The sequence below is a fragment of the Salmo trutta genome, chromosome 1, assembly GCF_901001165.1.
Source record: "Salmo trutta chromosome 1, fSalTru1.1, whole genome shotgun sequence".
In the NCBI taxonomy this organism is placed as follows: Eukaryota; Metazoa; Chordata; class Actinopteri; order Salmoniformes; family Salmonidae; genus Salmo; species Salmo trutta.
In genome coordinates this window covers 23,680,678-23,696,984 of record NC_042957.1, presented here as the reverse complement: position 1 = coordinate 23,696,984, position 16,307 = coordinate 23,680,678, and the positions used below count along the sequence as shown (strand labels likewise).

At 43.3% G+C, this 16,307-nt stretch overlaps 2 protein-coding genes across 3 annotated transcripts; both read right to left on the bottom strand.

Annotated features, from left to right (window-relative positions):
- Window positions 1–2,862: 2,862 nt before the first annotated feature.
- faxca (failed axon connections homolog, metaxin like GST domain containing a) lies at window positions 2,863–8,033 on the bottom strand. Its single transcript, XM_029749369.1, has 6 exons — window positions 7,461–8,033; window positions 5,640–5,775; window positions 5,183–5,379; window positions 4,336–4,553; window positions 3,692–3,808; window positions 2,863–3,442 (listed from the first exon to the last, which is right to left on the bottom strand). Exons 1-6 carry the CDS (start codon window positions 7,718–7,720, stop codon window positions 3,144–3,146), a joined length of 1,227 nt encoding a protein of 408 aa, XP_029605229.1. The 5' UTR covers window positions 7,721–8,033; the 3' UTR covers window positions 2,863–3,143.
- A 548-nt stretch (window positions 8,034–8,581) lies between these two features.
- ccnc (cyclin C) lies at window positions 8,582–16,005 on the bottom strand. 2 transcript variants are annotated; one of them, XM_029749387.1, is made up of 12 exons: window positions 15,932–16,005; window positions 12,985–13,091; window positions 12,608–12,692; window positions 12,181–12,250; window positions 11,675–11,726; window positions 11,466–11,521; window positions 10,782–10,817; window positions 10,589–10,680; window positions 10,436–10,503; window positions 10,252–10,331; window positions 10,010–10,128; window positions 8,582–9,901 (listed from the first exon to the last, which is right to left on the bottom strand). In XM_029749387.1, exons 2-12 carry the CDS (start codon window positions 13,058–13,060, stop codon window positions 9,847–9,849), a joined length of 789 nt encoding a protein of 262 aa, XP_029605247.1. In that variant the 5' UTR covers window positions 13,061–13,091; window positions 15,932–16,005; the 3' UTR covers window positions 8,582–9,846. The 2 variants fall into 2 exon arrangements, with proteins under 2 accessions (XP_029605247.1, XP_029605239.1); XM_029749379.1 differs by lacking the exon at window positions 15,932–16,005 and adding an exon at window positions 13,544–13,689.
- Between the last annotated feature and the right edge of the window lie 302 nt (window positions 16,006–16,307).

Below are 16,307 nucleotides of genomic sequence, written 5' to 3'. Positions count from 1 at the left end.
TCTATATCTGTATTTGTGTCTATATCTGTGTCTGTATCTGTGTTTGTATCTGTGTCTATATCTGTATCTATATCTGTATCTGTAACTGTGTCTGTGTCTATATCTTTTTCTGTATATGTGTTTGTATCTGTATCTGTATCTGTGTTTGTATCTGTATCTATATCTGTATATGTGTCTGTGTCTGTATCTGTATCTGTGTTTGTATTTGTGTCTGTATCTGTGTCTTTATCTGTGTCTGTATCTCTGTCTATATCTGTGTCTGTATCTGTATGTGTGTCTGTATCTGTGTCTGTGTCTATATCTGTGTCTGTATCTGTGTTTGTATCTGTGTCTATATCTGTATTTGTGTCTATATCTGCGTTTGTATCTGTATGTGTATGTATCTGCGTCTGTATGTGTCTGTATCTGTATCTGTGTCTGTCTGTATCTGTATCTGTATCTGTATCTGCGTCTATATCTGTGTCTCTATCTGCGTCTGTATGTGTGTCTGTATCTATATCTGTATCGATATGTGTCTGTATCTGCGTCTATATCTGTATGTGTATCTGTGTCTGTATCTGCGTCTGTATCTGTGTCTCTATCTGCATCTGTATGTGTGTCTGTATCTGTGTCTGTACGTGTCTGCATCTGTGTCGGTCTCTCTCTGTATCTGTATGTATATGTGTCTGTATGTATCTGTGTATGTATCTGTGTCTGTATCTGTCTGTATCTGTATGTATCTGTGTATGTGTCTGTGTCTGTGTCTGGCTGTATCTGTGTCTGTGTATGTATCTGTGTCTGTATCTGTGTCTGTATGTATCTGTGTATGTGTCTGTATCTGGCTGTATCTGTGTCTGTATCTGTGTCTGTATCTGGCTGTATCTGTGTCTATATGTATCTGTATCTGTATAGGGTCAGCTGTTAGCACTCAGCCTGAATAAATGGTGTACGCCTCAAAATCAACTCATGAGGTACGATGACTCATTGATGCACCATTTGGACAGAATTCTACACCCTCTGCTACACGCACACACGCACACAGGACCCACAAGCGTCTGCTGAATGACAAACACTTGTAATGTCCACATCTCACCATCATACATCAGCGATGCACTAGAAATAGAAAGATTAGAGTAGACTGTTTCACTATTCCACATACTGTAGCCTACTATTAAATAAGACTGGCAATCAACACTGTGGATTACAGTAGTTGTTTCATGCATAGCACAGAGTGAATTGATGCTATAAGTAACAATGGCCATTCTATTCCTTCTATTTCTAGAATCGGTTCATTCTAAAAGGGGAGTAGACACGCCATGTATTTGATGAGAACAGAGAGGCTGAGCAAAGGCCTAACAGTTATTTTAAATCTATTGCATCTTTGTGCGCTTTCTCTGGCCTGAGGCACACACACACACAGCATCACAATAAACATTAAAACAGGCCAGCGTTGAAACGTAGATAACAGATAACCAGCAGGGTAGTGTGATTTTCATTGGCACCTATTAGCCATGCACCTCCAAGTATATCTAGTCTATTTAGTCTATTTCTACATGGTTGTTTCATCCGCTCTCAATGGCTGAATGTACATACACACAACTAAAGAGCTCAAGTAGCCTCCTCTCCTCCTCTTCTTCATCTGATGTGAAAGAATTGGACAAGTGGAATAAAGTTTCAGTAAGCATCCACCATATTGCTTTCACCTATCCAATGTTTTCAGATCTGTGCAGATGAAGAAGAGGAGACAAAGAAAGGAAGCCACTTTAGATTATTGAGATGAATCCCCTTTAGATTATTGAGATGTGCCCTCAATCCACAGTATCTGAAACTCGCCCTCAACATCAATGACTATTCTACAAAGGACTGAGGAAATACTCAATGATGGGTTAAGTCCTGACTGCAGATGCAAAGTGTCAGTCATCTGGGTAGAAATAGATGCATTAGAATTCCTAAAACCTAGATCAGCACAAGGGGGTTAGTTGAAGGTCACCAGGAAGTTTGATCATATCAAACAAGCACTGAGAGGTTGTACAGAAGAACCACACAGAGTATTTACATTATATGACATTGGGATAATATATATAATTTGCAGGCTATCTATACTATTTATACTCATATTGAACTGTACTCATTCACATCTTGCCTGAACAATTCCTCACATATCATATATAATATCAATATAATGACTCATATTTTGCAAGGATGCAAGTCAGGGGGTCAGTATGTCAAACACACATGGTTGGGGCAATGCAGCTCAATTGGGGAACACAGGTAACACACACACGGTTGCCATGGTAAGAGCAACTCGACAACAGGAAACTGGGCGACAAGTGTTGACGTCACCCAGGTGGAGGAGTTTCTCAGTGATTGCGTCATTAACTCCTGATCTCTCTTTCGCAACTCTTTTCTCCATCCCTCTCTCTTTCCCTTTTATCTCTTTCAGGTTGATCTTTTCCTCTCTGTCCCTCTCTCTTTCCCTTTTATCTCTTTCAGGTTGATCTTTTCCTCTCTGTCCCTCTCTCTTTCCCTTTTATCTCTTTCAGGTTTATCTTTTCCTCTCTGTCCCTCTCTCTTTCCCTTTTATCTCTTTCAGGTTGATCTTTTCCTCTCTGTCCCTCTCTCTTTCCCTTTTATCTCTTTCAGGTTGATCTTTTCCTCTCCACCCCTCTCTCTTTCCCTTTTATCTCTTTCAGGTTGATCTTTTCCTCTCCATCCCTCTCTCTTTCCCTTTTATCTCTTTCAGGTTGATCTTTTCCTCTCCATCCCTCTCTCTTTCCCTTTTATCTCTTTCAGGTTGATCTTTTCCTCTCCGTCCCTCTCTCTTTCCCTTTTATCTCTTTCAGGTTGATCTTTTCCTCTCCATCCCTCTCTCTTTCCCTTTTATCTCTTTCAGGTTGATCTTTTCCTCTCTATCCCTCTTGGGCTCTTTCTCTATTGCTATATTACCCTTATTTTCTCTGTCTTGCTATTCCTTTATCTCGATATTCAGTCTTTTGTTCCTCTAGCACATTGTGTGTAGAAGCTCTGATACCATCCTTCATTAGCACAGGCAACAACAGCCACTGGCAACAGAAATGCCCCCCAGTAGTTATTCCCTCCTCAACAGGTAGAGGGCACTGTATGGGGGCGGTGTGTGTGTGTGTTGTGTGTGAGTCATATGGCGGTCAACACTTGAGCTGCTCCATCTCGGAGCACTCCGTGTCCATGTCCGAGTCGTAGAGCGAGTGGCCCGTGCGGTCACTGTCTGGGGAGATTGTGTGTGTGTGTGTGTGTGTGTGAGGAGGACTGGCCTCATCCTGGAAGGTGTCTGTGCGGGAGTACAGCCCCAGGTCCTGGAGTTTGGACAGGGAGTCATCGTCCTCTGTGGTGTCATCGTAACAGAAGTCCTCCAGATCAACGAACCACTCGGGCCAGAAGCGCCGGCGGATCCTCTCACAGTACATGGCCAGGTTGATCAGCTCGCCTGGAGGGGACAGGGTGGGTCAAAGGTTAACACAGAGGCAAAGGTCAACAAGATCAGCTGAGAATGGGTAAAAAAAATATATTTTAATAATTAAAGATGGAGTCTCTTCTAGAGTCTGATTTCTCTCAAGGTTTCTTCCTCATCGCTGTAACTAGATAAAAAATAAATAAATTAAAAAATTCGCCTGGGATGTTCTTTCTGGGGAGTGATGTCAACCATGACAGGCAATGTGGTTGATGGTTAGCTCACCTTTGATGAGCTGCTCTGGCCGTGTGCCCGGCAGGGTCCACATGGCAGGGGCTAGATGGCTGAACACAGTGGCATCCACCATGGACAGCTTAGGACCCATCAGGTACTTCTTATCACCTACCCAGAGAAACACATCAAGAATCAGTGAGCGAAAAGAATGCTGTATGGAAACAAGAGCCATGGGGTAAAATGTGTACCGGAAATTAGTCCACATGGTGTAGTATCCATCTTTCACCAGAAGAGGACAGAGTTGTACAAGGCTGTTCCATCTAGCACTTGAAACTGGCCATTGTACTATATACCCGACAGAGGAGGCTGGTGGGAGGAGCTATAGGAGGATGGGCTCATTGTAATGGCTGGAATGGAATACATTGAACGGAGTCAAACCTGTGGTATCCATATGTTTGATACCATTCCATCTTTACAATGAGCCTGTCCTCCTATAGCTCTTCTCACCAGCGTCCTCTGATACCCGAATAATCTATAAAACAACAAAGGAACCTACAGCTGGCTTTAGGCCTGGCCTAGATATGAAATGAAGCATGCTTCTAAGGCTGCAGATTGTACCTTGTGAAATGAGACGGGATGATGATCTTTAGGACTAAGTGTGATCTTAATGATTATCTACAGTGTACTCTACATACCGAGCAGGGTGGCCAGCGTCCGCATGTCTTTCTCCATCAGAGTGTAGACCTCCTCCTTGGTGAACCGTCCAATCCCGTGGCCGTACATCTCTCTCTTCACGATGCCGCCGGTCAGGTGACTCAGGATCCACTTGAGTAGGTCACTCAGCGGCCCGCTCACCGCCAGCATCTTCTGGGTCTCCTCCAGGTTGTCCACCCACTGACAGTACGCTATGGTCCTGTCATCACACACAGACCAGCAGAGATTTTCATTTGGCCGACAGCAGGGATCATCAACTAGATTCAGCCGCGGTACGATTTTTTCTTGAGCGGATGACCAGGGGGCCAGAACATAATTACAAATAATTTGTAGACTACAAATTGACAACAAGAAGCCCAAACAAAACATAATCGTTTCAAATCTTGCTTTCATTTGTATATGATCACATACAGTATATCTCTCTATCATGCTTGAGATTTTTGAAACAGATTTCCAAAATTAAAATCACTTGGAGCTGATTTGCTTGTGTTTTTTCAGTCTTTTATGTCCAACAATTATTTTATTTTTTTATAGAAACTTAGTTTTTTTTAGGCACCGGAGACTTGGAGGGAGGGATAATAAAATTGCCAAATTCTCCAGTGGGGGAGCCCTAGACCACAGTATCTCAAATCTATTTGCTGATATAACATGTGCTCCCTACGGCACAGTTGGTTGGAGCATGCTGCTTGCAACACCAGGGTTTCAGGTTTTCATTCAAGGGACAGATTAGATATTGTGGTTTGTGACACAATCACATTCACCAGTGTATCATATATCCTTTCCCAGTATCTAGTGGATGTCCTTCGGTACTGTCTGGAAGTGTCTCACCAGTAGAAGTGTTCCTCCACCATCTTAGTGACAGCCCGGGACACAGCCTTCTCCTGGGAACTGAGGTTCTTGTTGAGGCTCACGCCCAGCTTCTCCTCCAGGAAGTCGATGATGAACTCTGTACCAGACACCTGCTCCTGGTTGTACTCTATCCATGGCATCTTCCCCTGGGGAGAAAGCTTCCCATCAAAGTAGTTCTGCAGTAGAGCGGGAGAGAGAGAGAGAGAGAGAGAGAGAGAGAGAGAGAGAGAGAGAGAGAGAGAGAGGGGAAAGAGGGAAAATGAATTTCAATGGTCAATTCCTCTTCAATAGAAAATTACACAACCATTACATCAAAATCACTCATTCAAACACGCACTAACCCAAACATCTCTCTCTCTCACACACACACACACACACACACACACACACACACACACACACACACACACACACACACACACACACAGACACACACCTGGTAGGGCAGGTCTACCATGCGTAGGTAGGTTTCTATCTTGAGGCAGAAGGGGGAGAGGGAAGGGACACCACTCTTTGGCCTGGAGAACTGGTGAAGGATGATGGCATCTTTAGAGTTCAGCTCCTGTTCTTTCCTATGGACCAGCCAGGACAAGGCAGTGTGAGCTCCACATTCTAATTACTCCTCTTTAGACATTTAATTCAAAGGAACTTACAGTTAGGGCATAATTATATGCATGAATTGTGTGTGGGAAACAAACCATCAACTCTGATGTAGTAAGGCCATCCTCATGTATGGCCATCCTCAGATTGGATAAGTGGAAATTAAGTCCCAATTCAAATACACTGTAGACTGTTTTACTATCTCTCGATGTCTGATATTCCCTGGTAGGCTTTAGTTCACATGTTCATGACACATTCACCTGCAGGCGATTATAGGCTAATGATCAAATTGTAAAAACATTTTTTTTTAAGTCAATATTCTTAGATCTTATGCATCAATCCCATGTGCAATAGTATGTCACGTTTTACAGCTATCTAGCACAGAGAGCATTGCACAAGACCCAGGCTGAAGCTCTCTTCGGGAAAGGGCGCCATTGCCAACGGGACACTACAATGTCAAAACAATTAGGACACAACCGGATGAAATATTGCAATACATTAACATGGCCACTGTAGCAGATAATATTACACGTTTGTACTTACCAACGTGGTCACAAATTAAGTCGATGTGTAAGGAAGTTGTTAACTTCATAAAGGTGCTTAAACGCGAGGGCAACGTCATTGCTGAAATTCCGAGGAGCTGTCCAGTTAGCTGTGGTGCTGAAATGCCCACATGCCAACAACAAAAAAGCGTTTTGATCCCATTATCTAATAGTGTAAATTGCTTCGGTATAATGACATACAGGAAGAGTAAATTACAGAGTAACTACTTAGAGATCGATGTAGAATGGATCTTCATGACAGTTTTTTTTAAGTAAAGAGCACAGGCTGAACAAAAACAAACACTACGTCATTGCTGAGTAGGCCTTGGGCTATTATTGTTGCTGCAGGTAACCCGATATGTTTTTGTAAGGACAGCAGCGACCGAAGTCAGTGCGTTATTTCAGCAAAAATCTAGGGATTCTACGGCGAAGCTGCCGTTTCCCAGGTTAACGGATCGGCAATTTCTGTTAGCTCATGTCTATTTGGGCCTGGCTTCTCTCTTAATAATTATCTCACGTGCGAGGTTAGTAAAGGTCATTTTATCACAACCGCAGTGTTTTTCTACTGCAAGAGAGACAGAAAACGAGGAGACATCTTTGGCTTGGGTAAAGCCATTTAACCAATATCACACATGCACTATCATCCCATGCCCTTGAGAAATTGTAAATAAATGAAAGACAACCTTTGCAGCAATAAACATGATCTTCAAATTATTGTAATTACAATGAACAATCGCTAATAACATGCGTCTGATAGGCACATCACTAGAATACGAAGAGCCATAACGCCCGCATGACTCATTGGTTTATTGTTCCATAACGCGACTGAACATGGAATCTCATTCAAGAGGGCGGTTACATCACATTCACAATCCACCCACTCACGAATCCTTATTATTAACCTATTCCGCTCGTGCAGCGCTCAACTCGCCCTGATGAAGTAATATCATATATTGAAAATACAACAATAATATAGACATGTGATGTTCCTAAATAATGCCCAGGCACTACGGCAACCATTCATATTGATATCAATGCCACGAGTAATTGACTGTAGACAAGCGTGTTCTGCATCTACAGTGTTATTGACAGGGCTGTTTTTTTGGTAGGCCTACCTGATGGCGAGCAGCTCGTGCAATAGATAGGCAGCGGTGGCGAGCAGAGCGCCCCCGGCCAGATAAAGCGTTTTCCGCCACCACGAGTCCGACCCAAGGGCAGACATGATCCCGCCGTAGTCCTGCAGAGGGTAGGCGATGATGTACCCATAAAACGAGAGCTGCTCATCGGAGCCGCCAAGGCCGAAGGAGAAGCTCTGGTTCCGGCCAAGATCAACCACACACGAGCGCGTCCAGGCGAACCCGACGCGCCAGTACATTCTCTCGCTCAGTGGCCTCTTTCCGCCTTGCTTTGGCCGGTTTTGGCTTCATCAACGGGGGCTTCATGGGTGCCGAGGGGTCGTCGCGGTGCGGGATGTGACGAGGAAGAAAGTAACGGCCATCTCGCCTTGCGGTTATCCCCGCAGCGGGGTAGGCATCCTCCGCAGCGGATCGCCGCCGCTCTCTCTCTCTCTGCCGCGGATGAGGAGTGACGTCACGAAGGCTGTACCTTTGTGTACCAGCTCCCAGAGGTGGAGAGCAAAAACATCAATAAATACAACATGTTGCTCCAACAACAAACTCTGTTTTTGCAATAAGTTGGACAATACTACATTTCCTGCCAAGTCAATGCAGTTGTCTATGCTACATTTAGTTTTTTCCAGTAGTCCCAGTATAATGGACCGGTCTGCTTTGCAAGCATTTACATGTAACGAATCTGCAATACCTCTGCTTACCACTAGATGTCGCACTACAGCCACATAACTATTTCCTCAGAATGGTGGTGTAGCCTGTGACTTTGGCAGACTGACATATTTTTATGCAAGATGTCCAGTGCAGTGTGATAGAAACTCCCAGACCATTACACATTTCAAACAAGTCCAAACTAAACTCTCAATCGTCTCAAAACTGTCTTCCTCTAATTATTTTCCTCTCCTGCATCTGTAATGATTTGCGAACAGCCGGTAGGTGAAAGTAATATGGAGGATGACCAAGTCTGACTTCATCTTGACTTTCTTTTCACATCGGGGTATATATAGCAAAATATAGGAGGAATTCACTATTGTGATGCCCCCAAAGAGAGGGGACTATTAGAATGAACACCCTCCCAAAACATTACACTTCCATGCAATAGGACACAGTTGTGCTCTGAAGTCCCTTGACAAGCAGCTTTATTTTGTAAGGCATTCAAGCACCCGGTTCTGGACACATATACACAACACAAGAGAAACTCAACCCCAAACACTAATCACTCCCACTGTATTATTTACGGCACAGACAATATATCAATATCCACAAGAAAATATGCACAAAGGTATTGTGACACTTCAATTTGATGTAATACACGGCAGGTGCAGACAGGAAATAACACTGGACCCTAGCAAATGTAGGACTGATTCAATATGCAATAAAGAACAAGGCTAAAATACGACCTTCCTTCCCCACCAAAAACAAATAAATGTGGTCCTTACACAATGTATTTTAATTTTTTTTATCATGATAGTAAACACATTTGAGCACTTTTACTTGAAGCAGACTTAGCTAATACAGTTCATGATTTCTACCCATGCGAATTTGCTCATCAAGCGAAACACAAAAGATTAAAATAAAGGAATAAAGATATGAGTAAGGCTATTTGCAAAGGCTGGAGATGGGCTGGGCAGGAGATATAACAGTAAATGAAGACATCTGTATCTAGTGTGTACCCCTGGAAATTACATTCTCGCCCGTGACTTCACCTGCTAAACTCTGCAACCAATCAATGTAGACCTCAGATAGCAGGACATCCAATCGAGTAACAATCAAACAGCCTTACATCCTATCAGACCGCATCTAAAACAGTACAGGGTACAATCATCTTACAGATACCAGTATAAAGGACTACTATTATCCCTGAGGAATGAAGCAACTATCAAAATGGGCCACTCAATCACGCACGCGCACACACTCACTAATGGTCAAGTTCTCTGGTCCCACGGAGCTCCATATTACATGACTGATCCCTGAGAGAGTTCAAGGATGTCAGGATAATCGCAACTCAAAGTCCCCCCCTCCCTGCCTACATCCTCCTGTTTCGTGCAGTTTGGTTTAGGTCCATAAAGTTAACTGTTGAGAGATGGAGTATCGTGGCAACACATGACTGCTGGCACCGATTGACTGATGCCAGCATTCCTGTGGCCATCTCTCTGATGAGTTATCGTATGAGCAAAGGCGGACTGAGCGTGTGCAGACTTGGTCTTCTGGTTGGGATAACCATATCAGAAAAGAGGGTTTGGGCTTTTTTGGTACCCTGTTTTTTCTGCTATTCTATCAGTTGAAATACATATGATTCGTCTCTGATGTCACAACGTTATTGTGCGACATAAGTTTTCCCCCTGCACCCTGTCCATGGATACCATCTCGTTGCCTATGACTGGCTGTAGGAGTTGTTCTGGTTTCCATTAGAGCTCTGGTCATTCTCACTGGTACACAAACAAACAGGAAACAGTTAGTTTAGGCAGGAAGTGGATGCGTCATGTAAACGGCCAATAACTGGGACATTGAGGTGAGATTAGGAAAGATCTCAGTACCTGTTGGGAGGAGGCTTGGGTTTAGGCATCTTGCTGATCACAGTAGCCATCTCCTTCCTTTCGTCAAAGTTCTTCCACTGGTCATAAAGCTTTAGGATGACTCGGATGATCTCCAGAATCTGAGCAAGGAATAAACGTCACCGCACAGTACTCTATTATCCCTAAGGCAACTGGCTCTATATACATACAATCAGCTATCCCCTCTGATTGAGAAATATGCCATTTGTATGGTGTTGCCTAACCTTCTCCATGTCTACAGAGAGCTCAGCGAACCATTGCCTGGCGTCCTTCTGCTGCACCACACAGGCAACATGCAGACAGGCTGTGGATGCAGGAGGAAGACATTTAGTGTAACACCTCAACTATATTTTATTGAGCTGAATATCTAGCAGTAGTAAAGGTGAGCGGTCTGATGGGGAGTCTTACCTAGAGCGATCATGAAGGGAGGGTAGAGTAGACAGAGGTCTGTCCTATACGTGTCATTCACTATTCTCCTATAGAACGAAGAAAGGGCAAACCATGAGTGTTTCAACAGTTCATATCAAATCAATACATGCTCCCACAAAGAATAACTCATACCAGGCCAACGGCAGTAGCATGTCCTCCTGCCCCATGTCCTGCACATACTGCAGCAAGGGTCTGTAGGGGTGGTACACTATCAAACAGCAGTCCTGGAACACACAATATCAGTTAATCCATCCATCCATCCATCAAATGGATGACATGATCCAGCATGGAGTGTATTGAGAGAGACAAAGCATTCTATACTCACCATGAGCTCCAGTAGGTAGAACTCACATTCTAATATCTGTCATGAGGAAAGCAGACGAAGTTTAGTAACTATATCAGTTTCATAGTCACAATTTATAACCCTCCTTCTCTCTATTGGAGTCTATAGTATCTGGTACTAGCAGCATCCTGCTAACTGAATTTCCACAGCGTGAATCACCATCATCTCCTCACTCGCTCCACACCAAATCAATAATAGTCTACACAGCTTTTGGATAGGCAAGGTGTTAGGGCAGCTTTAACGGGGTCCTGGCAACTCTGTGGAGACCGTTGATAAATAACCGGTGCTGCCATCGGTGTTGCCATACCTTCTCCACTTAGCACCGCAGGGAGAAATGCGCCCCGGCGAGTCAAAAATCACCTCCCACGGTGATGGGAGTTTCACCATAGGCATGAGATTGCTAGTGGAATGCAGCATCAACATACTGATACCTAACTACAACACACACCATAATGGACTCATAGTGGTCGATAAATATTCCACAATATAGTGAGTGTATGTTGCGTAAGAGATTTGTCCCACCACCATGCAACATGATCGTAACATCTAGCTACAACAATGAATGATATCCTATCTAATAATTGTATAATAAATATTACATTATTACACCTAAGAACTGTTTATATAGCACATCCTAAGTGAATAGTAAGGTTAGGTAAGACTTACATGGTTCATTCTATAAGGGAACTCCTTTGGGAAGGCATAGGAAAATCTGGTTTTTACTGTACAAAACAAAAAACAATTGTTAGATTTGGAATCACATGAACACAACCCATCAGAATGAATGTAGCCTTCGTACCACAGCACTAGTGCATTTGTCATTTTCAAAATAAACTAATATCTATATGGAAGCGCTTGATTGTCTCCTGACTTACACACGGACGTAGCTGCAGAGATCAGACGAGTGTTTGAAACAACACCAAATTCCTGGAAGAGACAGAGAGGCTATGATGATGCTGTCATGGAGTAGGATGGGGTTAACTGCTCTATCACAGACTACGTCATACAGCAGTTAACTCCATCCTACTTAACTGCTCTGTAACATAATCTGAGTGGGACTAGGGATGGGGTTGTTACAGAGCAGTAAACCCCATCTCTACTCCCACACAGATTATGTTACAGAGCAGTTAACCCTACTCCCACAAAGATTATGTAACAGAGCAGTTAACCCTACTCCCACACAGATTATGTTACAGAGCAGTTAACCCTACTCCCACACAGATTATGTTACAGAGCAGTTAACCCTACTCCCACACAGATTATGTTACAGAGCAGTTAACCCTACTCCCACACAGATTATGTTACAAAGCAGTTAACCACATCCCTACTCCCACAGACTATGAAATGTGGAACATAAAGAACGGGAAATCAGGCCATATACCTCCACTTTAGAGGCCAGGAACACACATGTAGGAGCCATGAGCACCGGGTCTATACTCTTCAGGGAGTACCTGCAAACAGAGAGAGAGATTTTAGGAAGAGGCCATTAGTTATTATAAAACATTTTGAATTGTTTTATTTAACTAGGCAAGTCAGTTAAGATCAAATTCTTATTTATAATGACGGCCTACACCGGCCCAACCTGGACGATGCTGGGCCAATTGAGCGCCGCCCTATGGGACTCCTAATCACGGCCGGTTGTGATACAGCCTGGATTCGAACCAGGGTGTCTGTAGTGACGCCTCTAGCACTGAGATGCAGTATCTTTGACCGCTGCGCCACTCAGGAGCCAGATGCTCCCCCAATGACATTTAGAATTCCATAATGAATAGAACATAGTGTTCTTGCCATGAAAATGGCATAAGCACCTGGCATAGAAACGTTTGAAGTAGACGATTGCTGTAGCGATGACCTGCTGACGGAGCTTCAGGTGTTCACCCAGGGCCTGGATGACTAGAACAGAATAAGTCAAACTCAGCGCACATCTAACCTCAAACATATCAAAAAGCAACCATACAAGACACTAGATAATTTAAAATATATGAGAAGACATGTAAACAAGATCATTATTGCTGGTTATTGAACAGAGTGCTACGAGACCAGACCTTTGGGTGATAAATGTTGTGATATTGTACCAACTGTAGGCTAATTCTCACATCACAGAAAACTGTTCCCACCACACTGATGTATCATAATAGGTGGAATCAAAAGAAATACAGAGTTAAAGATAGCCTTCTTTAGATACCATTGGCAAAGAAGATCTGCAGTTTCCAGTACTCCTCCTCATTCATAAACTTCATATCCTTCTGACGCTCCTTCATCAGGTCCTGTTTGTCCAGGACCCACTGCAAGCTAATGACAAAAAGGAGACGATGAATTACACAACGAGCGATCACATACACACAGTATCATAACAACAAACCGCTGCAGATGGGAAATCTGATAGCGGTGCGTCAGAAAGAATCAACACAAAATGCCTTGACGACCAGTGTCTAGACTGTCACAAAAGAGGCACAATAAATAATTAGCTGGCTCAATAAAGAAACCTTAGCATTCATAACTAGGTTATTAGCCCTTGGAATTGCATCGATAGCTACTGGAAATGTTTATCCGCTACACTAATATTGACCTAACATGAGAGTGGGCGAACACAATAACGTTAGCTAGCTGTTAGCTAGCTAACGTTAGCTAGCTACTGTGAAGCGGGCTAAGCTAGCAAGCTAGCAAACTACTTAGTCCTCAAAACAAAGGAGTTTCTTTGCCATGCACAGTCCTTATACATCACGTTTGGCCAGAACACTTACTAATGCGAGCTCTGCCAGAAGTTCCCCGCCATGGCTTAAGAGTTGAGGTATAAAACGCAACTTTAAATTGTGTTCATTTGTCTTGAAAAATTTGTCAAACGAAGACCAAATGGGGGATGTCACTAGGTACCACACCCACAAAGTCAGAAGGCCCGCCTACTCGACAAATCAGATGACTGACTGTGATGACGCTTATGCCGGTTTATGGTTAATGAGAAACAACCAATCAGACGGGAGTGTGATGACGCGTGTGCCGACCGGCTTGCAGGAGAAAACGAGAGATGCTTTTCTTTTATCTAGTGATCCATCAATGATTTGGCTATTTATTAGTCTAAAACCAACCGTTCTAAATGCAAGTGGTAATCAGATGTCTTCATCAAACTCAGCTTGCAAGCTTTCATGTTTGCCCTTACTCATAGTTACTTGTGAAAATCAAATCAAATTTTATTTGTCACATACACATGGTTAGCAGATAATAATGCGAGTGTAGCGAAATGCTTGTGCTTCTAGTTCCGACCACGCAGTAATATTTAACAAGTAATCTGACAATTTCACAACAACTACCTTATACACACACAAGTGTAAAGGAATGAATAAGAATATGTACATAAAAATATATATGGATGAGCGATGGCCGAACGGCATAGGCAAGATGCAGTAGATGGTATAGAGTACAGTATATACATATGAGATAAGTAGTGTGGGGTATGTAAACATTATATAAAGTGGCGTTATTTAAAGTGACTAGTGATACATTTATTAGATCCAATAGGTTTACGTCAATATCTGCATTGTTTTTAAAATGGCATCTAAACAAACACATTTTGCATTCCACATTGTGACAAAAATAAATTAAAGGAAAGGGGGAATAGGAAAAAATGTAATTGCACCAACAACTAACCCTGCACCTATACACCCCACTACTTGGGCCCTAAACGATCCAACACCATGCCGTCGGCCTGGGAGGATGGAACCCCTTCTCTCAAAACTTCCTGTAGATCTTCTGCACTTCCTGTAGATCTTCTGCACTCTCTCACACCCAAATATGTATCTGCTGCTGCAACTACCACATCTATCTTCTGTGATTTGTGCTCCATCAGTGCAATGCAGTTGATCACCATGGCTATGAATGCAAGAAATCTAACCTTACTGGCTCTCTCTTCAGGCCTACTCACTGGGTGGCTCCCAGTCGACTTACTCACCCTATCCTCGACTCTCTTCACTGCATCAGCATAGGACACTTTCTGCTCCACTTGAACTCCGGCAATCTCAGCCAGTCTCGCTCTCTCCCAGTGCACTTCAGATCCCCAGTTGCATGGGCACCCCCACAGTTGACACACAGTGCTTCCTCTATCCAAACTGTACACTCCCTTGGACTATTCCCTCATGCACATTTCTCACATCGTAAGATCTCCCTTCTACACAGCTGCAACATGTCCGAATCCTTGGGACCTAAAGCACCAAAGCGGGTTCAGAGCATAGGCCCTCATAGAATAGTAAATTTAACCTAACCTTATCAGGTATAAACTCGGTGTCAAAGCTCAACAAGACAGAGAGTATTCTCTGTCACGCCATTGCCACCGGGTCCACGTCTCACCAAACGGTGGGTGTCAGAAACACTAGAAATATTATTTTTCATTTGATCCACCTCTACACTCAACGCTATCCCTCTGATCACCACTTTTAGTGGCACCCTGCAAAGCACACCACAGGTTGAGCCCCAAGCCGCGTGATGAGGCACCCACCAAAAAATATAAACAATTCCACTTCTCAAAACTTTCACAGATGTAACCATCCCCAATTTGTCCTTTTCCCAGCCCAACGCAATGTATGGGTAGACCAAAAAGCAGGAATCCACTCCGCAGGTAGACCCACTTCATCCTGGACTGGCTCAAACTTGAGCACTCACCACTGCAGTCTGACTCCATTTCAAAGAATTAAGACCTGTAAGTTATATTACTTGGTTTGTAATGAGCAGACATAGGCATGTACACATTATTGCCCAAAAAGGTTTATACCATGTTTTGTGCTGCTACCATGTTGTGGTAATGCTATGTTGTTGTCTTAGGTCTCTCTTGTAGTGATGTGTGTTTTGTCCTATTTTTTTTTAAATCCCAGCCCCGTTCCCGCAGGAGGCCTTTTGGTAGGCCGTCATTGTAAATAAGAATGTGTTCTCAACTGACTTGTCAAGTACGAAGAAAAAAAAAATATGTATGAAATGAAAATGAAATGTATGCATTCACTACTGTAAGTCGCTCTGGATAAGAGCGTCTGCTAAATGACTAAAATGTAAATGTAAAATGTTGTCTAGTTAAATAAAACATGTACATCTCAACGAAGGTGTATACTCAGGAGACTAATCTCTGATTTTAACAGCACCATTCTTACGCTTCTTCGTCATTGCACCTCCTCTGTCGATCTCTCTATTTGGTCCTCAAACTTAAAATCAAGACATGCCATTTCGAAAATGAGTATTTTCCCGCAAACCGGAATTCGGGACTTCACACTTCCTCATTTGATTGGTCGGATAGGTGGGCCTTCTGAGCTGGCATACGCGTCATCACACTCCCTCATCCGATTGGTCGATTAGGCTGGCCTTCTGACTTTGTGGCTGTGGTAACTAGTGACAACCAATAGAAAATTGTCAGCTAATCAATTTGCAGTGGCATCACTCAATGCTGTTCTGACGGTGACTGGGCGTGCTATGCCTGTGTTCCACGAAGAGGTTCCGGGGTAGTAAATGGTGGGGAAAGGAACATCTCCT

Bases quoted from the DNA above. Each gene is read 5' to 3' on its own strand.
- faxca (XM_029749369.1), bottom strand. From the start codon at position 7,720: ATGTACTGGCGCGTCGGGTTCGCCTGGACGCGCTCGTGTGTGGTTGAT. The intron at 5,776-7,460 runs GTAGGCCTACCA...GCTGGTCCATAG, and splicing joins CACGAGCTGCTCGCCATCAG to GAAAGAACAGGAGCTGAACT. The intron at 3,809-4,335 runs GTATGTAGAGTA...TTCTCTGGGTAG, and splicing joins GACGCTGGCCACCCTGCTCG to GTGATAAGAAGTACCTGATG.
- ccnc (XM_029749379.1), bottom strand. From the start codon at position 13,575: ATGGCGGGGAACTTCTGGCAGAGCTCGCATTA. The intron at 10,681-10,781 runs GTGAGTATAGAA...TGTGTGTTCCAG, and splicing joins TCTACCTACTGGAGCTCATG to GACTGCTGTTTGATAGTGTA. The intron at 9,902-10,009 runs GTACTGAGATCT...TTTGTGTACCAG, and splicing joins CCCAAGCCTCCTCCCAACAG to TGAGAATGACCAGAGCTCTA.